This window comes from Aptenodytes patagonicus, chromosome 7 (genome assembly GCF_965638725.1).
Source record: "Aptenodytes patagonicus chromosome 7, bAptPat1.pri.cur, whole genome shotgun sequence".
NCBI lineage: Eukaryota > Metazoa > Chordata > Aves > Sphenisciformes > Spheniscidae > Aptenodytes > Aptenodytes patagonicus.
In genome coordinates this window covers 35053228-35078082 of record NC_134955.1, presented here as the reverse complement: position 1 = coordinate 35078082, position 24855 = coordinate 35053228, and the positions used below count along the sequence as shown (strand labels likewise).

General features: G+C 38.4%; 1 protein-coding gene across 7 annotated transcripts in view; it reads left to right on the top strand.

Moving 5' to 3' along the window:
- The window catches only part of RAD51B (RAD51 paralog B), a 466410-nt gene that overhangs the window by 62380 nt on the left and 379175 nt on the right, over positions 1 to 24855 (top strand). For all 7 annotated transcript variants that reach the window (XR_012995904.1, XR_012995903.1, XR_012995905.1 and 4 more), the window contains 3 exons: positions 5719 to 5855; positions 10672 to 10791; positions 11877 to 12060. Coding sequence is in view for 4 of the 7 variants with exons in the window: in XM_076344829.1 (XP_076200944.1) it covers positions 5719 to 5855; positions 10672 to 10791; positions 11877 to 12060 (441 nt within the window). In the remaining 3 variants the exon portion in view is untranslated. The remainder of the gene's footprint in view (positions 1 to 5718; positions 5856 to 10671; positions 10792 to 11876; positions 12061 to 24855) is intronic.

The window sequence follows — 24855 nt, the reverse complement described above, 5'->3', positions numbered from 1 at the left end:
TTCCTGTGGCTTGGCAATTTTGAGTAAAAGATAGCCAGAGTGTAAAAGTTTGCATTAAAGGATCCTGGAATATTTTTTTCCTAATTAAAAAAATAAGTGGATGTGATCCTTTTGGGTCAGAAGAGCCACACAATTAATTTACAAGGCTGCTGATAACAAGGTTGTGAATATTTGTCTTTTTTCTTAATCCTAAGCATAGCTATCAATCAGCTATCAGTGCAGTCTATGTGACATGTTCTTGCCTGAAGACCAGATAGCATGGCTCTGGAGCACTGACAGACTTTAAGCTTGCTGATTGCCATGTTCTTGGCATTGCTCCACAGGGAGATCCTGGAAAAGCAGTGGTTGACATACTGGGAGTTTTACTGAAGTTTAGCTAACCTTTGACTTCTAAGTTTTGGTTTGTTTGGGGTTTTTTTAGTTGTTTTTTTTTTTTTTATTTGAAAGGAAGTTCTGCAAGTAGTTGATCTCAAAACATGGATGTCAAATACCATTCTCCTGAGATAGTATAAAATAATGCTCTTCAGGAAGTAAATGCAAATGATTAATTTTCCAGAGCTATGTATTTTGTAATACTTCTCAGCTTGGTTGATTATCACAATACTCAATTTTTAAATTTATTTTTTTCAGTGTTTCCTTAAAACATCTCTTTAGATATGAGAAAGTCTGGGAAACTCTTGCTAAACTCTATTTTAAGAATGGTCATACCCCGTATGTATCAATGTATTTAAAGGTAGCTGGGGGAAATGAATATACTCAAAGATAGGCTGAACTTTTATCTGATTGTAAATGAAAAGCACTGTGCCAGGAAAGGTGTTGCACTTTAAGTTTTCTTCTGAAAAAAACTTTTGAATGTTAAGTTTTTTGTATTCTAACATATTTTGGTTAAAAATACAGAGACCTGCCTAACGCAGTTATCTTCAATAGGTGGTCTCACTAAGTGACTGAGATGTTGAAGTCTGTACAAGACATCTAGTGGATGAGACCAGAACTGCAAGCACTACGTCCTCCCACCAGTAGCTTGGTCTTGGTTGCACCCTCATGCCGGATTGACAATACTGATGCATAATAACTATTTAATCAGAAATATTATAGAGAGAACTAGGCAGACCCCAGAAATTAGATGACTAACTTAAGAGATTAGAGGTGTCAAAAAAAAAAAAGTGTATTGCTTTTTATTTGTCTTTTAGGTACTAAATGTGAAAAGCGATTAGGGCATGTATTAGGGGTTTCTCAGCAAACGTAAAGGCAGAGAACAATTAACTATGCAGAAACTGAGTTTCTCATTTAAAGCCTGGTTCTGGAGATTTTTAAAAGCACTTTTGCAAGAGTCATGAGACCTGAAGTAGTTTCAAAGGTTGGCAGCACTGCAAGTGTTCTTCAGCATGATTGTTAGATGAAATTTTAGTAGAAAGCTATCAAGTGTCTGCTGCTGCTGCTTTGATGCTGTACTGCAGCTTGCGAACACTTTCAGGTCATGTTCTTTTTGGATTCAAGTGATTTTGGAACTTAATAATTTTAATTTGCTCTTTTGCAACATACTGGAGCTTAGCTTGACCAGCAGATTGCCCTTCGGTATTTTTGTTATTAGGCAGATATTCTAAGTCTGAGAGAAGTTAACTTCAAAAGTATGGTGTGTGCAGCATTTACTTCCTGACTGGTGTGGCTAAATCGTTGTCTTCCTGTAACTTTACCCAGCAGTGAGGGTGGTTGGAAACTTGGAATTTGAGTACATGAGCCACAGGGTTAACACTTGTGGTGGTATCTTCTACAGCCAAAGCTGCTTGCTTTTTGAGTGCCAGAGGGATTTGATTTGCATTACACTGTCTCAGCCCATTTTTTCCCAAACCGCTATTAGGTTTTAAGTTGGAAATTAAATCATAGCTGAAATGTTGTGGTCAGATGTCAGAGCTTTTGGCCAGCTTCTCTGAGGAAAAATTAAAGTAATGACTTTGTGAATATTGAAGAGTTTAATGCCCTGGTAGCTGAAGAAGAATTAGCTCCTTGTGACTTCATCCAAACCCTACAGATGTGCCAGAGAAAATAAGATATACCTTATTGAAAAATAAAAGTATATTTTATTAGGCAGAGATAAATTAAAAACTGTTGTAGTCTTCACATTTCTATCTGGGTAGACTTGATTTTTTTTCCAGAGCGAATTTAGAGTAAAACAAACTAAGCAGACTTTTTGCAGACATTAGATTTAAATTATTTTAGAGGAATTTTAGTTTTTTTTAACTAAGATTGTATTGTTCAAAACACTTGCTGAACCAGTGATAACTACAATAAAATGTGGTAGTTCTTTAAAATTGTTCACTGTGGATTATTTAAAATCCCATTTTAATGCCCTTTAAAGGAATGCTGATAAAAGGTGAAGTATTATTGTCTTTGGGAATAGAAATTCTCTCTTGCTCCATTGGCTCGCTTCCTTCTACCAGCTCGTACTGCAAGATTCCCTGTCTTTCTCTGATATGATGCTCATATCCTCAGATGTTTTTAAAGCATCTCTGCTGAATTAGCTCCTACATCAGCCACTGAAATAAATGTTGAATCCAATGCACCTCCCAGGCAAGGCCGAAACTACAAACATTTTAATGAGGTCTCCTCACAGTTGTCCAAACATTTTAATTTAACAACTGGATTGATGCCCCTCCCTCATTCATTTCAAGTCTTCTTTTTAACTAGAAACAGCTGGTGAGATTCCTTGGCTATCACAGTCTAAGGAATGTGTATTGCCTCTGCAATTTTTATATATGCTTTGGGTTCATATTAAAATGTGGCAGCTATTGTTGATATGATATGTGTGATATGATATGATATGATTGTGGTCTACCTGGACTTCAGTAAGGCCTTTGACACTGTCTCCCACAGCATTCTCCTAGATGAGCTGGTGGCTCATGGCTTAGACAGGTGTACTCTGCGCTGGGTAAAAAACTGGCTGGACGGCCGGGCCCAGAGAGTTGTGGTGAATGGAGTTCAATCCAGTTGGCCAGTCACGAGCGGTGTTTCCCAGGGCTCAGTTTTGGGGCCGGTCTTGTTCAATACCTTTATCAATGATCTGGATGAGGGGATTGAGTGCACCCTCAGTAAGTTTGCAGACGACACCAAGTTGGTCAGGAGCGTTGATCTGCTCGAGGGTAGGAAGGCTCTGCAGAGGGACCTGGACAGGCTGGATCCATGGGCCGAGGCCAATTGTATGAGGTTCAACAAGGCCAAGTGCCGGGTCCTGCACTTTGGCCACAACAACCCCATGCAGCGCTACAGGCTTGGGGAAGAGTGGCTGGAAAGCTGCCTGGCGGAAAAGGACCTGGGGGTGCTGGTTGACAGCCGGCTGAACATGAGCCGGCAGTGTGCCCAGGCGGCCAAGAAGGCCAATGGCATCCTGGCCTGTATCAGAAATAATGTGGCCAGCAGGAGTAGGGAAGTGATCGTGCCCCTGTACTCGGCACCGGTGAGGCCGCACCTCGAATAGTGTGTTCAGTTTTGGGCCCCTCACTACAAGAAGGACGTCGAGGTGCTGGAGCGTGTCCAGAGAAGGGCAACGAGGCTGGTGAGGGGTCTGGAGAACAAGTCTTCTGAGGAGCGGCTGAGGGAACTGGGGTGGTTTAGCCTGGAGAAAAGGAGGCTGAGGGGAGACCTCATCGCTCTCTACAACTACCTGAAAGGAGGTTGTAGCGAGGTGGGTGTCAGTCTCTTCTCCCAAGTAACAAGCGATAGGACGAGAGGAAATGGCCTCAAGTTGTGCCAGGGGAGGTTTAGATTGGAGGTGAGGAAAAATGTCTTTCCTGAAAGAGTGGTTAAACATTGGAACGGGCTGCCCAGGGAAGTGGTTGAGTCCCCATCCCTGGAGGTATTTAAAAGACGAGTAGATGAGGCACTTAGGGACATGGTTTAGTGGGCATGGTGGTGTTGGGTCGATGGTTGGACTCGATGATCTTAGAGGTCTTTTCCAACCTCAATGATTCTATGATTCTATGATTCTATGATATTTTGTAATTTAAGTACACTGGATGGAGGACAGATAATTGCATAAATATGAAGGATTCCTGATCTGTAATTCACTAAATGCAGTGTGTGCTTCTAAACAAAAATCATCCAATGCTTCTCTTGCATTAAAGCTTCAAGTAGATTGACCGATATGGCTTGGTTTTCAGGCCTTGTTTAAAGACAAAAGTGATTAAAGGGATTTTAACCAACTGTTAACAGTAGCTAATGTGTAACCGTAACTAATGCAGTCCCTCAGTGTTTCCCTGTAAATTTTCTGTGCTTCAAGTCATGCTGCTGCTGCTTAAAATGAAACCATAGCAATACTGTAGTATCTTGTGGTGAAAGGGTGTTGGTACTTAAAAACAAACTATTGTGTATTTAGGCTCAAAAATCAGTTTGATTTTGAGTGTCTGCCTGTTGTAAGGTTTCTTTTTTTAATTTAAAACAACAGCTCTGTGTTTAGGCCTTTGTTTTGGCAATACTAGGTGTTTTGAGGAGGTATGCTTCATTTTGCCGTTTAACTTCCCTCGAGAGGCTTACTTTTATCTTGCGTTATTATTTAGTCCCTACTAGCATCAGAATGAACCCGTCACTCTGTTTTTAGTGCCTAAAGTAACTTCAACTTTGTATTTGCTGTTTTTCAGCCCTCTAAGTATTTAAGATGTCATCATCTCCCTTCCCAGAAGCAGTGACAATGTGATATTGTATTTAAAGACCCACTGTAGTAGTAATGAACATATGATTATCTGAACACACAGCCCAGCATTCATTTACAATCTCTGCAAGGTCTGCAGTGGATAAAGAACAGCATACTGCCATCTCTAGAAGAAAATCTGCTCTCAGAAACTGGGGATCTCATCAAACAATGTATTCTTTTGATCCTTGTGGTTTTTCTCTTGGATCAAAATCATACTGGAACCATTTCACACAAGTTGAGTGTGCTCTTTTTGAATACTGCTTAACCGCAGTAGGCTTTCAGTAAGCGCAGGTGAAAGCTTAGAATCAGCAAACTGGTCTGGATCATTAAATGGTGTTCATGTTGAAATATGGTAATAGGGAGTTAACACCAATGACAAAACACATGCTGCATAGCAGAGTGTAGTCTCTGGGGCAGATAAAATCTGTCTTATGTATATATTTGGTTCATATTGAACATTCAGTCTTTAAAGGATATAAGTGATTATCCTTGTGATTTCGAAGGGAGACCTGGTTGTAACCAAGGTAGTGATGATTCCTAAGCAGTCATTTACATCTGTGAACTCATTAGCTCTGGACTTTGTTTTCAGCTCTAAAGGCCATTGATGTCATGGGAATGTCAACTGTGAATCTTCTAATTCTGCTCTATTTTAGAAGGTAGCACAGAGAAGAAGATGGAAGAGAACTAGGTGTGGCTCTAGGGAAGACCTTGTAAGAGGAGGGGGAAAGTAGGGGACCTCAAATATGAGAGGTAATAAAGGATGTCAAAGAAATAAAGTACAAGCATAATGCTGTGTCTGAAGAAGAACTGTTTACTCTTCAGTGGATGAGTTTGACTGCAAGGCACAGATCCAAGAGTAACTGCAAGTTGCTCTTTGTGGACTGCATTCTACCTTTTTGTGGCTGTCTCCTCCTTTGGTAACTAGAAGAGCAGAATTTGAGGAGTTCTGGCTGATGGGTCTCAGTTGAAAGTAGAATTAGGGTGAAATTAATATGACATCTCTTGTTTATGTTACTGATATTTTTTTCTTCCAGATAACTAGCCCACCAGGTTGTGGCAAAACTCAATTTTGTATTATGGTGAGTGTTCTGGCTACACTGCCTGTAAGCATGGGAGGACTGGCTGGGGCTGTTATATACATTGACACAGAGTCTGCATTCAGTGCTGAAAGGTAAGATGCAAAGTTCTAAAATACACACTTGCAACTTCTTTAGCACCTTTTATCTTGGAGCCTTCAATTATTTTCTGAGCAATAATTAAGCATTTATAAATAAATACCTATGGTAGTTATTAAGCATTCATCTGATATACGCAGTTATTCCATAGATGATGAAATTAATTTAATAGAGTGGTTTTCTCACTTTCCTAATTTGTATGATGTTGCAGATTCCAGTTGTGGTATGACGAGGTGGATGGCGCGCTCTCTAATTTATAAATGGTCTTAACGGTCTTGTACCTGAAATCTTTCTTTGCAGTTTAGTTTGTGGAGTTAGCAGGAAGGTTTTGAGGATGTAAAGCCCCAGCATTTTGAGTGCAAAGGAAATGGAGGTTTTTCTGTGAACAGTAGGACTGACATAGCCAGTTTTCCTTCAGATTTCTGTCCTATTTCTGCAGAGTGGGGCCCCCTGCCCTTCTTCTGCACTTCCAACTTCCTTCTGCAGTAACCTCACATCTCTCCTATATCCTTAGTGGCCATGCAGTACTATATTCCCTTACCTCTATAACATCTCTGGTTCTTCTAATATCTCCTGCTTTGTCCATGTGACTGAAACTGCTCAGCTATGCACTTACGGTATCTTCTAACTGCTGAACGGGCAGGAGACTTTATATGCTGTATCTGCTTGAGAGTTACAGATGTGTATGCACATGTTGATTACCACTCTTCCCATGTTAACTGACTGATGAACTGTTGAAATAATTCTGCAGTATTTCATTAAAGGTAGCTCTAATTTACTTAGCTACCAACTTTTCTAAACCGTGAAGATTTGACGTTTTTGAGATGTCTATTCCTTTGTTGCTGTTGTTTGGAATTAGTGAGTTCAAAAGTTATTAAGGGTCTGGGGGAAGACAAGAAGTACAGTAGTCTCATTCTTGTTTGTGTAGAAAAATGGGCAGAAAAACATTCATTGAAATAATTTACATATTTCAGATGACTTAGTAGTCATACCCATGGCCTGAATCTGGAGTATCAAAGCAAATGTATTTGCATTGTTTAATCATTTGAAGTTACCACAGATGAGAAGGTGGGGTTTCTAACCCTGTTTTTGTCAAGTTAATTTCACAAAAGTTTGAATTGCTTTAAACCAGAAGTGTAATATATCAAAGAAAAAAAGCTTCAAGCAATGGCTCTGCAAAGTATGGTGCTCCCTTCTTACATGCCACTTAATTTTTATTTCAGGTCCCTGAAATGTAGATAGTAAAAAAGGGTAGGACCTAATGGGTGAGTTAAGACTTGTTGCTTAGAAGTGAATGCTAAAGAAAAGGAAAACGGGTGAATGTGAAAATGAAACTGCTGAAAATAGAGTAAGATGTAGAAAGGGAACATGGTAAAAATAATATTATTACTAAGGATGAGAATGTTTATGTGTTAAATCATATTTAGTATTGCTCAGTTGGAAATGATAGCTAAATACAATTTCAGCTGACAAGCTACATCTTATACTTTCTGTGTTGCAACCTCTAAGGAGCAGCACCAGCAGAGTGAGGGAAGTGCTTATCCCCTTCTACTTGGTACCTGTTAGACTACATCTAGATCCTGTGTCCAGTTTTGGGCTCTCGGTACGAGAAAGACGTGACAAACTGCAGGGAGTTCAGCAGGGGACTACTAAGATGGTTGGGAGCTGGAGCACTTGCCCTCTGTGGAGAGACTGAGGGCTTGCTCAGTCTAGAGGAGAGAAGGCTTTGGGGGGATCTAACAGCAGCCTTTCCCTACCAATGAGGAGGCCATCAAGAAGATGGCACAGTGGTGCATGGCAGGGAGACAGCAGGCATACATTGAAATCCATTTCTGTGCTGATATATGGAGAAACTTTTTCACCATAAGGACAGTCAGGAATTGGAAAAGGTTGCCCAGAGAGGTTGTGCTGCCTCCATTCTTGGAGGCTTCCAAAATATAACTAGATAAAGCCTCAAGTAACTTGTTCTGATTTCATAGCTGGCACTACTTTGAACAGGGTGTTGGCCTGGAGATCTCCTGAGTTCTTTTTCTAACCTGAATTTCCTTATGATACTGTAATCCTGTATTATTAATAGATGGCAAGTAGAAGAGATTTTGTTTTTGTTCTTGTTCTAAACACTTCAGATAAGAGGAAAAATTTCATTTAATAGCAACTTCTTTTAAAGGGGTTAATGGAGACATTTAGCTGGTACTATTTTTATTTAAAACTCAAAAGTCTCTACAGAAAGCCTGAGAAGAGTGTTTGTATCCCTGCTGCTTTTCAGGGCTGAGAGTTGCTAACTTGTAGCTGTCATACTGGCTGTAATGCTGTGCTGCTTCTAGAAAGATACTGCATAAAGCTGGCTAATTCTATTTCTTTTGCTGAAAGGCACTTCTCTTTTGTCATTCTGCCTGGCACGTCTTACTTCAGGGCAGGGAGCTTTTTGCTTCCACAAACTTTCATAGTCTTATTACTTATTCTCTAACATGACAGTTTAGTTCAATCTAATAGCAATGCTGAGAACAGTGATCAGAATTGAGGCTGGTCTTCTAAGATATGCCACCGGTTTCTGCAATTTATATATTTTTCTCTCATGTAAGAGAAAGCCGTAACAGTGCAGATGATGTCCATCATTCAGCTTTGTCAGAACACGGACACTAGGACAGGTAGCCGGAATGGCCATAGTAAGTCTGGAAATCAAAATTGTTATCATCAGTTCTGTAGCAGTTCAAATCAACTCTAGGCAGCTATTAACTGAAAACATACCAGACTTATTTAGAAAGGCTGAAAATAATTTGTTTGGTTTGCTTTTCTCTCTAGCCATACTTATTACTTGTGAAAAATACTAGACACAAATTTCTGTGAAACAAAGCTGAGAACAAACGGATTTTCCACCCCATGGGCCTCTGCCCTGATTGCAGAGAAGATGTTCTGTGCAGTTTTTGGTCTCATTATGACAAACAGGATTTAGATCTTAAAGAGCTTTGAACCTGCATGGAGCTTTGTGAATAGTACTGCTATCTCAGCAAGATTTTGGCGTGTCATTTTAAGTCAGTCTGTGTAATGATGTTCTTTGCGATATGCATGTCCATTAGGAAGCATGCTGAAATCTCATTTCATGCAGACCACTGAATGACAAATCTCTGTTGCCCAAATGGTCTGCATGATTAATTGTGCATTAAATGGTAAGACAAGATTCTGTCCCTGGAAGTTCTGCGGGACAAGTTTAGATGTAATAAGTAATGTATCTAATGAATGAGATTCAGGATTTTGTAATGAAATTGCTTGCTCAGGATAGGTATATTAACATTCAAGCTTAGTGTTTCTATTTTTAAACCAAATAAAAGTGATTTAAAAGAATTTTTCTAAAATAGCTTTAACATTTTGGGTCTTAATGAAAGGCGCCTAAATAAAAAGCATCAAGATAACCAATAAGTTGTGCCCACAGGTATCATCCACTAGATGCCACTCTTCCCAAGCTATAGGTGGTAGGATATGTCTGTGTAAAATACAAATGATTAGGTATTTTCTGTTATTGAAAAATAAAATCTTCATTGTGGAAAAAAATTTACAGTGCTCAGATTGTAACTATGAGTTTCTAAGTTAAATTCTTTGATCATTTATTTAAGGACCTAGATAAAATTGCCTTGTGTTCAGAGGGGTGGAACTTCTTTCCACTGACTTCTGAAGAGTTTGCAGGCAGTCAGCATTTCTAAAACGTATACCTTTTAGTGTCTTCAATGAGTTTATCTATAAAATCTCATTTAACTGAGAATGTTGGCCTCTCATCAGTAAATTGTTTAGTTTTACATCTGTGCAAGAGGTTTTTTCAAAGCATAGTTTCTGAATATAAAAGTATTTTGACAACAAATAATAAATGTCGAACTTCCTCTGACTTCTTTTGGTGTTATCAGTTATCTGATACGCTTCCTTAGTCTACTCTGATAATAAACAGTAGTATGCTTAACAATTGTAATTCAAGGTTTTGAAGGGTCATGAATTTGCTAATAAGGTAATGGAGAACATTTAATCATGGAATCCCACATTCAGTTCTATCAGTGAAGTGGCCACTTAAACTGTTTAGTCATTTCATTATATCAAGCCATGCCAGTTGTACCTGTGCTATCTGAATGGATGGATGTTTCGTTGTAGCTGCCTGGCAGCTGGAGCCTCAGTCACTTTGTGACACAGTGCTGATTTTTTTTTTTTTTTTGCTATGTTCTAAAAAGTATACTTTCTTAAGATTTTATAAGCTCTTTTTACAAAGAGGTAACTGGTGCAGTGGAAATGGTTTCAGTGAAAAAGTCTCCCATCCAAATGACCTTGTTCTTGTTTTTAAGGAGAGATTATCTGTGAAAAGATTTTCGCTTTGGCAGGCATACTTTCCATACATGTACTGCTTGTATAAGTACTTGCAGTCGAACTGGACTCTGTTCTTTGCAGTCCTGCTTCCATGTTGGCTGAATCTTGTAATGGATCTTCTGTTTGTTACCAGCTTGTTAAATTTCTGTGGTGACACAAGGTCCACTTTATGATTTCATTGCAGTTTCCTTCTACAGGAGATATGCTGTTTCTTTGTGTACAGACACATTATGTCTTTCCCTAGCGTACCACTGAATCTAGCATCACCGGGAAGAGAATCTAACTGTTCTGACCTCCAGTATTTCAGTCTGACTGCTAAAGGATGCTGCTTCTTTGAAAAAGATTTCCAGTATTACTTGGTATCTGCTTATCATTCAGAGGTTTGCTTTGTTTGCTTTGTGAATACTTGATGCCTTATTATCCCACATTATTCCTTTTGCAGTGGTATGCCTTCTGTTTTTTTGATAGGTTGATTGAGATAGCAGGAAACAGATTCCCCGCTTATTTTGACTCAGATGAAAAGCTGTCCTGCATGACCCGTAGCATTCACCTGTATCGAGAGCTGACCTGTGGCAGTGTACTGAAGAGGTATTCTTCTCCAGAGTTCAAAAAAAAAAGAACATTTTGACTAGATTGTCTGTAACAATATTTGTTTTACATCAAAGTTGTATGAAGAGTAACTCATTTATTTGAGGCCTTTTCATGTTGGTAACAGCATGGTCTCCAACAAAGTAAAATTACTACAGAGAGACTGACATTGCTGTTCTCATTTCATAGTATGTGACTAATCCAGTTGATGTTTTCTATTTTCTGATAGAAAATTTCTATATGATCTGATCCCTGTAAGCCTTTAAAGGGGAGTGTAACACATGTGTTCATGTAACAGGTCTTGTCTTGTCTTGGATTGTGGAGAGACCATAGTATAAGAGTTACGTTTTCCATGAAATAGGAGTTTGCTCCTCCAAAGCACAGTTTGCTTCCAGGAAGACTGGGACCCCTCCAGCAGTGGGAGGGAGGAATCGTTTAACAGTCATCAGCCTGAATGCTGTTGTTGGCAGTGTTGTATTGTTATGTTGTTACCTTATGTTAATTTTTGAAGATGTTTTGCAATGAAAATTAATTAAGTTCTATTTTAGCATCATCTTGTGTATTTTATGTTAGTGGGAGAATTATTCTAAGAATAGTTTTTTCTTCTAGTGCAGCTTTATCAGAGAATAGCTAGTAGCATATTATCAATGAATTAGGTTTGGTATGCTGTCTTTGGAGGTATACGGAAACGGATTTGACCTTCTGCATATATAGACACCAAGGATTCTGGTGTTGGCAATGGGATGCTGCTACTGTGAGCAAAAAGGCACAGTTTCAATGTCCAGTTAACTTGCTGTCTGCCATTCAGGGGTTGTACAGCATAGTGTTGCTAACGAGAGGTTCTTCAAACCTCTCTTTTGGAGAGGTCCTGCCTTGGGTTACATGGCCCACTGGAGCCTCAGATTCCTTTCCAAATCTCTTCAGTACGTGCAGATGTTAGTGGAGGTGGTGTGTGAGGAGGGAAAAAGAGGGGTTGACTTTCAGCTTATTAGAGTAAACCTTTTATTTAAACAATTTCAGGGTTATAAAATTATGTAAATAATGTTATCAATGACTGGTTTTTTTTTTTGTTTTTTCTTTTTTAGGATTATGTCTTTGGAAGAAGAAATTATTTCAAAGAAAGTTAAACTCATAATAATTGACTCTGTGGCTTCAGTTGTCAGAAAGGAGTTTGACACAAAACTCCAAGGCAACCTGGCAGAAAGAAGTAACTTTTTGGCTAGAGGAGCATCAGTGTTGAAGTATTTGGCAGAGGAGTTCTCAATACCAGTAAGTTCTTCCTCCTTTCTTAAGTTTTTGCCTTACAGTATCAGGTAATAAAATCTGAGAAGAATGAAAATGACAGGAAGATGAAAACCAGAAAAGCTTCTAGCAGGAATCTTCAAGCAGGTACCAGTTGGAAAATAATTGGGGAATGCGGGAACAGTAACTGCTCTGCTTGGTGGTTTTTGTTACTGTTTTTTTTTTTTAAATTTTTTAATTTATTTAGGACTTCAGATAAGGGTTTACAAGATTCTCCAGCTGCGTTTCAGTGCTTTGTTTTCTATTTTTTTTCTTAAATCTTGTATTTTATTTTGCCACCATTAAATATTGCTTATTCTTATGGTTCCCTTCTAATGCAATGCTTACGCTAACTAGTGCGTACTCTGACTAGGTGAAGATCTTTTTCTGCCTCTGTCCCTTCTACTTAAGTTTATAGAATCTCAAAAGGCTTTATGCTCTGGAGCAGCATAAATTCTTTTTGTGACTGATAACGTATGCTAATTAATGCAGAAAGGAAGGTAACAGCTCAGCAAATCCTTGTCTGTGGACTTGCCCATGAAATACAAAGGAAGACGTGGACACTCAGTGCAGGGACTGGGTGGAACTGATTGAAAAGTGCTTTAGAAGATGTAACCTGCATAAATGTGTGTGTGTGTGTGTGTGTGTGTGTTCCTTCATTATATGATCCATGGAGGATCGTATCAACTCAAAAGATGTCATTGAGACTCAACTCTTGGAAGTATTTCCTAGTATGGGTAACGTACTCATCACTCCAGTGTAAGAGAGAAACTGTGGCAAGAACTTGAGTAAGACTGGTGAGGCCTTTTTCCTCTGACGCTCCTGAGGTCACAGCAACTATCATACCAGAAATATACACATCAGAGGTGTGAAACTGGCTGACTTAACTTAAGAGGCATAGATTTCTTTCTGCCGTGTAATTTCTAAAGACTTTTGATGGAGAAGATTAAACCCTGCGTAAGTGCCTTTAAAGTTCAGGTACAAAAGATAGCATCCTAGTTAGTGCACCCAATAATGTTTATAGTGCTTTAAAAAGCCAGGAAAGAATTGTGTGTAAGTATGTACGCTCTCATATTTTGGGAAAATATTATGCAGTCGTTTGAAAAAGGGGAGAAGTTTTATGGGAAGATACTGTTTTTCTCTATTTCTCTATTTTCTTCTCCTTTAGACACCCCCTGTTTCCCCCTCCACCTTCACTAAAATGGTGAAGCTGAGCTGGATTGGAGCCTCTGACAGTTCAGGCTGCTGCCCTGCTTACAGTCAGAGAGACGTTGTTGATATTCACAAAAGTCTTAGAGTTGGACAATATGAAGTAGCCTAAGATTGTGATCTTAATTCATCCTACTTAAGAAGAAAATAAAGCTTGGACATTTAAAGGTTTCCATTATGTTAAAGCTAACGTGATTGCTTTGAGGCATTTGGGATACCTGGTGTGCTGGTCTGTCCTTGTTCCTCACTGTGAACACTTTGGTGAGGAGTTCTGGGATTTTGGGCAGGAACTTGTGCTCTGGTCACAGCTCTGTCTTTTTGAATTGGTCCGTGAGATATCTTACCTTTTAAATAGGTAAGATCCGTGTAATTACCTGTAAATACACAGATTGAAAGCTTGTATATTTTTAAAGCACCTATTGATTAGATTTATCAATTTATTCAATGGAAATCCAACTGTATTTTCATTTATCATCATCTTTAACACACATTGCTTGTGGGTTGGTTCTGGAGTATTTTAAAGATTTGTTAAATTTTCTGTTACAAAATAAACTGTAGTAACTCCCATTAGTTAAGAATTCTAGGAGGGCCTTGGCTAGAGATTTGGGTTCTCGCAAACATGGACCCCTAGGCAAGGCTGTGCATAAGTAACATGCAAAATCCAAGATCAGAGTGTGTTATGCATCTGCAAGTGTTGGTGCATACTAGAGATAAGTCTGCTGTTGCATACATTGCATTAACCTCTGCTACTTGAGGTTACAGAGTATCCAAGCTTCTCATTGTAAATAACTGTGTTGGAATTATTTCAGGTGTTTTTAATTTACCTAGAAAATCATAAATATAAATTTGAAACTAAAAGACCATTAGTAAGGTTGCAAAGTGATTTAGATCACTAATAAATTGGACACATGAAACAATATGTAACACATTTCATGGCAGAATCAGTGCAACTAAATACTGAGTTGGGCAACAAGTAGGGGGACTCAGTCTGAGACTCTGAAAAAGATGTGGAGTTGATGACTGATAGGAGTTGAACTTGAAGTCAATCCTTTTGGCTGTAACTAAAAGGTCTGGTGAAAAGCTTTGAGTAGTTGAGCAAGGAAATCGGAAATAAGGAGGTTGTGTATTCTCTATTTAGCTATAACTCTTACTGGAGCAGTACATCTGCTGTTAACAGTCCAGCGAGAAAGGTGAAAAATCAGCTTCCAGAGAGTAGCCTTGAAAATGGCGGGGAGAAGGGGAGAGCAGTCTTAGTAATTAAGACCTAAAGTGCTTACTTTGTTTAGCTTAGCTAAGGACATGTTAAGGGTTTCTTCATTAGTCAATATCTACCTACTTGGGGAAGAGGTATTTGATAAAAGCAACCTTCTCTTCAGCTGATAAAGGTATACCACAGTTCTGTGGCTGGAAGCTGAATTAAGCAAGTTCAGACTTCAAATAAGGGGTGTGTTCTTACTGGACTGATTAATCATTGGAATGCATTACTAAACAAATAACAGCTTGTCACTGAGTATTTTTAAATGGGCTTTTTTTCCCCTTTTTTTCCTTTTTAGGAAATGGGTTCAAATAGGATTAAATTTGGGGAAACCCTGTACTACCATGTTACGCCGTTCACATGAGTTTAACGCAGTTCTCTCTGTTGGCGTTATAAACTCTCTAGCTGTTTATAACTCTGTGTTCATGGTGTCAGGATATCTAGTTTGATGTGCAAAAGTGACTAGCATTCATAGCTTTTAGCGAACTCACGGGGATCTGTTTCAAATGAAAGTAGCTCTATATGGTATGAAGTATTTGGAAAAAAGCTGACCTTAACTGCCTCAAAACTGATGGTCATTGTTTAGTGACCTCTCTGCCACCTCTATTTTCAGTTTGTAAAATGGGAATAACAGAGCTTTTAGTTGTGAGGATGCTGTGAGGATAGGGTCATTACTCTTGAGAAAGCACTCATGCTGTGTCCATGAACATACATGTATCCATGTATAGATGCTCATTGGAAACCAACACTTGCCATCTTCAGTGTAAAATTTAAATAATGTGTAGTAAATGAAACCTTAATCCATCTTTTGAGATGAGAAAAAAATACTAAACATATTCGTTGAATGGCACCATCTTAGCCACTGAATGAAGCAAGTGAAAGTGTTGTGTGATTGTAAATTTTTGCTTGACTTAACGGTTTTTGAAATTTTTTTGTTTATAAAGTACAAAGAAACACAAAGCTTTTTTCTTCTTGTGTATGGATGTTAGTAAAACATAAGTTGTTTCTTGAAAAGTGAAATATGATGCCTGATTTCCTTTTGTGATCCCTTCTTCCAGTGAACTTAGCAGTAAGCCCTGTTCCATCCTAGGCTCTTTAAATGATGCCAGGGCAAGAGGCAGCACAAGGTTTGGATCGCTTCTGGTCTATTGACAGGCCTCCTGGCAGCCATACGGATGACTGAACAGTCACTGAAGCTTTTTCCTCCATGGGGCACTATGTAGCAGTGCCCCTTTTTCCCCTTCCCTGCACACAGCCGTGACCAAAACCTACTTTTTTCTGCCAGGTTTGGTGGAAACTAGCCAAGTCAGATCAAAAGCGATTGCTAGAAACTGAGAAGGACAGTTTGACTATAAATCAAATAAAAAGCCCTTTAGTTTTGAAATCCAGTGAATATGTAAAGCTATATGAAAAGCTTACGTTACATTTATCAGTTTTAGAGCATGTTGTACTTGAGAGCATTTGGATCTGAATGTTTTCTGTTACAATGTGTGTTGATGCTGTCTACCAGATTACATATTTAAGCAGCAGTAATCAGTCCTGTATGTTTCCTGTCTAGTTTCCTGACTTCCTTAGCCTTCTTAAAAAGAATACAAAACAAAATACACTGTGGATTTTCTTTCTTCTCTTCTTCCATATTCATAGGAAACTAATTATTAGTAAGTGGTATTCAGTAAAAGTAGTTTAGTGTTTGTGCTGGTTGAGAGAGAAATGATGTCTCCATTTCAATGAAGAGCTAAAACTAAATCCCAATTATGACTAGAATTGTTCTTGAGATTTAACTGTATAGCTTATAAACATTGTTATTTATAGAACCTGGTCTTCTAGTTGTTAGTACTTGAGAAAATGTGTAAAGCTAGCTAGACATCTCCATGGAAAAACACTCTAAAAGCGGCACTTGCAAAACCAAACTGCTTTAAGCATTCTTTTAAATGTCAAATTGAGACTGAAGATGAAACTTGCTTTGTAAATCCCTAAGGCTAATCAAATTACAACACGGGCTGTCCTTTATACTTTTGTCTGGGTTGTGTTCATAGATCTGTGAAGTGAAACTTTGTTATTTATGATAAGCATGTTGGTTATCATTACTACCAGCAAATGTATAATAGTATCTTTTGGTTTTTTTTTTTTTTTTAAATTGTTCTTTCTGAGACTATGAAATAGCTTAGGAGCAGAGACTTTCATCTCTCACTTGTGATTTATAGTGCAAATGAAAGACAAACCTTATGTAACTAATGCTTTTATTTGCTATGCTAAATAAGTTAACAGTAGTCAAGAAGCCCATAATTTCCACAGGTAATATTTTTTCCCCTTTAGATGCCACATGCTCCATTTAAAAACTAAAAATTCACCTTATCAGTAATTATAATATGACAGCAATTAAAGCTGTCATAGTCAATTTTCTTTTCACACTCAGTTCTCACATTTTTTGTTTCAGTGCTTCACACTCGCTTTTGCATTCTGCTCTGTAAACGTTATACCCAAGATTTTCATTTGCTTTGGAAAGCCAGATGTTTAGGTAAATATATATTTGTTTTTAGGTTGTGTAAGTTTTTCTTCTCAAAATCAATTTATATGTGCAAATTACTTGACATCTGCAGTGCCTTTTCTGCTGTCTTTGGTTAAGTGTATCATTGTACATTAATTGTATCATCTCAGCTTCCTGCATTAAAGTGTCTCAAGATTGAAGTGCTTCTGTTGGCAAAGAGAGACTATTCAAACTGTTAATTTTCTCTTTCTTTATAAGCAAGTATTTCCATTTGGCCTTATCCTTGCTTCTGTTTGATTCTGTTTCCACATAGATGGTTGCTTGTCAACTCCTCTGCACCTTTGCTATTGCTGTTCTGATGTTTGAAAATACTAGTTTATGGAGAGCTAAACAAATTCCAAAATGGAAGACTTCTGAAGAAAAGTTGTTTAAATGCCAGTTCCCTTTGAATTGGTAATAAATATGTAGAAAGTTTGGAAAAAATGAATAGCTGATTTGTTGTTACAGTATGTAACAACACTGTATGCTGACTTTTCCAAAACTATGGAGGTACATTAGACTTCCAGGTGAATTTGTCTGTATCTGGACTGTAAACTGCTGAAATGCAAACTTTGTTTTTATACTTTGCTACTAAAAAGTGGTTTTAGTACCAGTGTTACAGAAACAGTAATTGAATTATCTTTGCACGTTGTTTAAATCTAGAATAAGGAAAACTTTTCTCTACTTACAAAACTCAGATAACTGGTTCCATTTTGAAGTTTTCTAAAAAGAGAATTATCTTATATGTTATACCACATCGAAACATGTGTTTCTTTAATGGGGAGCTAACCTTATCAGAAGAAAACATTTTGGAACTGAGTTACTAGAATTTTACTAGCCATATTTAGGCCAGATGTGGTTCAAACAGTTTCTAGCAGTGAGAATTCACTGGAAAGTATGGGTCCTTTTCTGTTGAGCTGCTGCTATTTATGTGAAGTGTCTTGTCGCTCAAGTTTCAAGCATATCTTGTGTTTGTGTATGTGTGTGAACTTAAATACCCTTCCCAACTGCTAATAGAAGGATCTTTATATTTCTACATAATCACACTGAACTCCTGGCCATCTGCTTTCTGCAAAAGGTTGAGGTTTACCTAATAATGTAATTCTCCTTTCAGTGTGGGGCTACTACTTGCGCGCGCTCTCTCTCTCTTCCCCCCCTACCCCCACACCCCTTTTAACTTCCACATGAGTAGCTTTGGTGCTTTTTCTCATGAAGTCTGTATATTTCTCTAGGGAGCAGCATGAAAGTTAAAACAATTTGTGACTGCTTAGAAGACACAGAATAGTGCTTCTGAACCTGCAGAATTTTATTAAGATAATTCACCAACTTCTTGGAGAAACTGAGTTGTCCTTCTATGAACTCAATAGGATGAAGAGATACTAGCGTCTTATGCTAATCGTATTGTGAACATTAACAGAAGCATAAATATTTAGAATAATGTAGATATTGCAGAATTTGCTGACTTTTATTATTCTGTATGAATGAAAGAAACATTGAACAACCCTAACTTTGTTTTGAGCTATCGAAAACAGTAGTTAATTTGTTTCCTAAATCAGGAAAATTACTTCCAAAACTAACTTTCTTCTAGTAAAGAACAATTCTTGTTCTCTTCAAGATGTTTCACTCCCCCTGCACCAAAATTCAAGTTGGTGTTCATGTCCTCATTAAATGGTGAACTGAGCAGCATTAGAAAATTATGTTCATGCTAGCTATATCAGAACTTTTGGTTTCAAACATATTCTCTTTTGCTGCAAAGAATACCTAGCCTTGTTCAGTGTGCTTCATCAGTTTAAGTAACAAATACTTTGTGAAACAAACAAAACATTTTATGTTAAGATTTCCTCCCATGTTATACTTAGCAGTATTTTCGTGCCCAGAACTGAGTCTATAGCTTTGGGTTTTTTTAATTAAATATTCTAGTGTTACCCTTTGTTTTCTTACAAAAACCTGCTTAAAAAACAAGTGTCAGAATTTCACATATATGCGAACACTGCTGTTTGTAAAGTGTGGTTTGAAATGAATTTTAATTTGTGTTACTGTTTAGTTAGGAAAACAAAATGGCTAAAGGGGGCTTATAGACCAGAGTTCTTTCTTTGCCCTCGCTAAAACTTCATAAACCCTGTTTTTGTTGGCAGATTGTTTATGTTTCAATTATCCCTCCGCTCCACAGTACTGAGCAAAAAATAGTTTTGATAAAAGGGAGTTAATTCAACTGCTAAGTGTCGTTACAGTGGCAAAGTTAGATGGTTTTGTCTTCTCGTGTGGCTGTTAAAAATTATTCTCAGAAGGCACAACTTTGTTTTAGTTTAAAATGACTGGTTAAAATTTAATTACAACTATCTTCAGTACTGCTGCCATCTGTGTACTTTTTTTATATGTGTCTGGAGACTATACATTCCTGCAATTTATGGCCCAACACAGTGCTCCTTTTGGACTGTCTGTGCTCATAAAACGTTTAATACTGCTGAGGAAAAGGAATGAGAAATGGTAGAGCAACGTTTCCTGTTTTCATGTGCTGGTGAAGTATAGAAAAGGAGGTAGTTTAAAGTTATATGATACTGGAATTCTAAATACTAAAATACTTTTAAAGTATTCCCTCCATTGCTTTTTCCATTTTACAGTGCAAGTGACTTTGCCAAAAGCTATCATTCTGCACAATTGCACATATGAAATTATGTAGAAGGAAGGCACCAGTATTAACGTATAGGAGAGGGAGTTGAGAGGAATGAGATTTTTATTACCAGATTTGTTTTTGATCTGCTATACGATCATGGACAATGCTTGGTATAAAGGAGGACAGACACCTTCCCTGATACCTGCCTTGACTTGAATTTCTGAAAGACTTTATCCAAACTAAAGTAGCAGTTTCTTGCATCTTCTAACCCTCATTCTTGTTACACTTCTCTGGGTTCCCTTCAGCTGATTTACATCATCTTGAAAGTGAGGTGCCCAAAACTGGGACAGTATTCCAGATGAATCTCTACCAATGTTTAGGTATGGAGAAGGGTTTCTTCTCATGCCTTGCAGGACATCCTCTTGTTTATGCATCGTAGTAATCTGTTTGCTTTCTTTGTAACAGCCTGATGTCGTTTACTTACCATTCATTAAAACCCTGGATCTGTATCTGCTGACTTTGTTACTTAGCTAGTTGCTCCTCCTTCTAATGTGTTATTTTTCCTGGCTTGTCAAGATGATTTTGAATTCTAATCTTATATTCTAGTGTACTTGCAGTCTCCTCCCTGCTCTCCTGTTTTTGCAAGTAAAATGATCATTCTTTCTATTACAGATTCTTTGTGTAACTGTTGGATAGAACCAGACTTCAAGCAGACTATCCCATTTTGTTCAGTAAGAGACCTTTAAACACTGGTAACTGCTATGTGTCATTTTCCGATTAACTTTGCATCTACCCTGTAATAGGTAGATTACAGGTACTACAGATTATACCCTGTAATAGATTCATCTAGGTTATTTCTCTAGTTTAAGTAACATACCTACATAAGATGTTCTACTGCTAAAATAAAAATAAAACCCAAATAAAAATTTGTTTTTTTTTTTTTTTTCCTTCCCTGTCATGTTGTTACTCTGTATGTGCTGTAGAAAACAACAGTAATTGTACTGAAGGGCTTTTATGCCTCTTATTGGGAGTTTAGGGTTTGGCAAGATGTACTGTTTTGACTGTGTGAAAAATTGCCTGAACCTTTAGGCCAATAATCTATTTGTGACTCTGCAGAGAAGTATTTATGTTTTGAGTATTCCATTCTTTTCTCATGTTTTCTTGTGCCTCCTTCTTGTCCTTCAATTTTTATTTAAACTGTAGGTTCTCTAGGAATATTTCTACATTTGCATAATGTGTAACTGAAAGTGATTTTAGTCTCTAGACACAACTATTCTACAAAGAATAGTTGACCAGATTACAAGTTGTTGGAAAAATCTTACCTGTATGAGGTCAGTATAGACTAATTAGTGGTTTGATTTCCAGATTCTCTAGAGTTTGTTTGCTTTATGGTTACTCAGCCCCAGGGCTTCTGGGAATAAAGAGGACCTGCTCTGCAGTTGTTACTCCTAAATAATATTGTACCAGCCCCCTGAGGTGTAAAGGGATGGGGATAAGAGGAAATTAAATTTGGGTAATGCATATGTCTGTTACAATACAAATGTGCCCAGAGATCAAAAGTAAAATCTTATTTGCTTGGAAACTGGTAGTAGTAGAGATGATTGTATCACTTCCCTCTTTGTGTCTACAGGACTGCTTTGTGAGAATATTGCATTTTTGTGGAACCAGGTGCACTGCTGGGGCTGCTTTTTCAAGAAGTATTATCTGGAAGTTTCATGATGCAGTCTGCTTGCTGCTGTTAACTAGAGAACCTGCCTTTTTCAGTCTGCAAAATTTCCTCTCCTTCCACACGTGGTTGGATGGTGTTGTGGCTTAACCTCAGTTGGCAACTGGGTACCACATGGCCACTCGCTCACTGCTCCCCCCCCCCGCCTCGGTGGGATGGGGGAGAGAATTGGAAGAGTAGAAGTGAGAAAAACTCGTGGGTTGAGATAAAAACAGTTTAATAATTGAAATAAAATAATAATAACAATAATAATAATAATGCACAAAGCAAGTGATGCACAGTGCAATTGCTCACTGCCTGCCGACCGATGCCCAGCCAGTCCCCAAGCAGCAGCCCCCCCAAGCAGCAGCCCCCTCGGCCAGCTTTCCCCAGTTTACGTACTGAGCATGATGTCACATGGTATGGAATATCCCTTTGGCCAGTTTGGGTCAGCTGTCCTGGCTGTGCCCCCTCCCAGCTTCTTGTGCACCTCCAGCCTTCTCAGTCGGCAGAGCATGGGAAGCTGAAAAGTCCTTGACTAGTGTAAGCACTACTTAGCAACAACTAAAACATCGGTGTGTTATCAACATTGTTCTCACCCTAAATCCAAAACACAGCACTGTACCAGCTACTAGGAAAGAAATTAACTCTATCCCTGCCAAAACCAGGACAGATGGTAATAACAAATAACCAGACCAAACTATTGTGGCTAGATGGTTGATGATCCTGTGCTGCCTTGAAAATAGGAGTATCTAGGTTTACAGGACAGGTTTTTCAGTCTGCACTTTTTCTTCTACTGTTGGTTTTCTTGTGCATTAGAAGAGTTGTGGGTTTTGGTCTGAGTTTCCTCCTCTGTTTTGCTTGGACTTGGAATCTGTGACCTATAATGTAGGGTCTCCTGAGCAACTTCATTCTGATTTTTCTACAAGAAGACTCCATCTTCTTTATTGAGAACATGTATGTTTTGTATCATTGTTCATTGAAGTTGCAGCTATCCATGTTGATTTATTCACCCCAATTTTCTATTTAAAGAAGGAAACCCATCATTTTAACAGCAAGCATTTTAATTAATTTGGCAGAAGTTCAGTATAATCAAACTGAGGGAGACTCATTCCAAATACAGATTGCAATGAGAATCTACATGATTTCGGTAACCTCATCAAAACTGTCATGTTGCCTCTCGCTAAAATGCATAGCTATATCTCATTTGGGACTATAGTACTTCTGTTGTAATATTCTAGGTAAACAAAATTAGATTTGGAGGTTTTTATTAAATAAGACTGAGCAGTCATCTGCAGAATTTTAATTAGACAGGAATGAATGAGATGCTGGTTTTTGTTGGCGAGACTACATCTGAATTTCAGTAAGACAGTATCTCTGTCCCCCCAATACTCTGTTGACATTTTTGATACTCTGATTTGGATGAGCTGCATTGCCCACCCCAGAATACAAATCACTTTCCTTGTCTTTAGATTCCAGTATTTTCCATACCTTACTTTTGCATTTATCATATCTCATACTTTTGATCTGGGGCAGAGAGTGCTTTGCTCTTCAACAATATCTGAGGTCTTGACTGGATTCTTGGCAGACTGTGGTATTATATTTTTTATTATGTGCTGGTTAGCAAAATCACTTCTAATACATGAACTAAACACTACTTTTTCATGCAACTGAAACCCTTAGTTCTTGTAGAGGAAAATTGCTTTAAAAGTGCTTACTGCTTAGATGCTTTTTGTAACTTCATAAAGGTCCTCCCTAGGGAAGAGGGAGGCTTGCTTAAGGCTGCAGGCACATACCGGTGCTCCAGGTACTTTACTTCTCAAGAACATTAATTTAAGCAAACCAGCTTCAGGTGTTGGCAGTCTTTGAAATACCAAGCTGAAGTTACTTATCTGTAAAGCCTATGAACAGTACTAGCAAGCTACAACTGGATAATTGGAAGTTTGATGTAGGGCTATGTGTCTGTTTCTCTATCAGTCTTAAATTTGTGCATTACCAAATGTATGTTAAGTCTTTTTTTCTTCCAGTAGTCGTGACAGAAGATGCAGTGAAAGGTAAGCTAGGTATGAAATATTAAGATGACTTTTTTAATTCAGACCCTTGCCTTCTGTTATCTTCTGTGACTTCCTTAAAAAATGTCTTATTCTAACAAACCTCAGGTCTGCCCAGAGACGTTTGAATGACATGTAAGAACTGTTCCCTTCTGTCTTTAGCAAATTCTCTTTTTTCTCCAGAACAGTACAGGAGCCTGCTGCTCACCTTTTTAGTGGTATGTCCTTTTCCATATCATTTTCTAGCTAGGTAGTGAAGCGCTTGTTTGGAAGAGGAATTGACTGATAAAACATTCAAGGTTTGCTTGTGTCAGAAGTTGTTTGTGGGGAAAATTCTTAACCCCAAAAATCTTCTGAATGCGCACTGTCGTAGGATTTCCTGGGGGGTATATACAACCAGCTGCCTAAGGCTGGCATGTGTTGGGCTTGTATAACTTTCTCTGGTTGCAGGGAAGAGCTCCATGTCACGGCCCTTCCTGGCATTGTAATGGAAACAGTCATGCCTGGGCAGTGAGTACAAAGTTTCTGAGGAGGCCTGGGTACAGAGCATATGCACAGAACTAGTATATTGTGTATTAGAACAGATATGCTCTAGTCTGCTTCTGTGATGCCCCTAAAATGGAGCTACTGGAAGCAAACGGATGCTGCTGAAACAATTTGTGAAGCCTGCTCCTGCTTGTCATATTTTCAAGGAGCAGACTGGCAATAGTAAAGGAGATTGTTACTGCCTAGAGATACTGTTTTGGGGTTGGCAGCAATGCTTACTGCTGCGCCTCCTTTTTCAGTTGGCTTAAGGGAGCCATAGATGAGAGTAACTAACAAAGTGGTGAAGCTGCTGCCTGGAAATCCACTGACCTGCAGCCCATTCTGAAGTTGTCCCTAGGAAAGAAGGCCACCAGATACAAGCTGCAAGCAGAATAAATTATCTGTGCAAATCACAAGTGGCATGTCGGTAGCAGGTTAATTGAGCCTGCATTACAGAAAGTTTGAGTAGTCTAAAATCAAGAGGTGGTCAACCAACGTCAGAGATTAAAGAGCAATGAGAGGACCATACATGTTTTTTTCCTTCCTACCTGCTTTGTAATTCATTTCAGTATAGAGTTTGCAACTGGTTCATACTTGCTGATGAGCCCGAACAAGGATGTAAACCAGCTGAAAAGCAACTCAGGAAAAAAAATGTAGTGAGCAATTGTTGCACAGCTGAACAGGCACTAATGTAGGCAGAAAGGAGGGGCAGGAATGTGTGGTTTCTGGCAGCAGCACAGATTTTGAATGTAAAACTGCATCTTCAGTAAAAAGGGTAGGTATGAGTAAAAATGCTAACCAGGTTATTACTCAGAACAAGCGAAGAAAAAGTGTGTTAGGTGCTTGGAACATCCTTTAGACTTCTAACAGCTCTAGGAAGGATTCTGTTACATACCA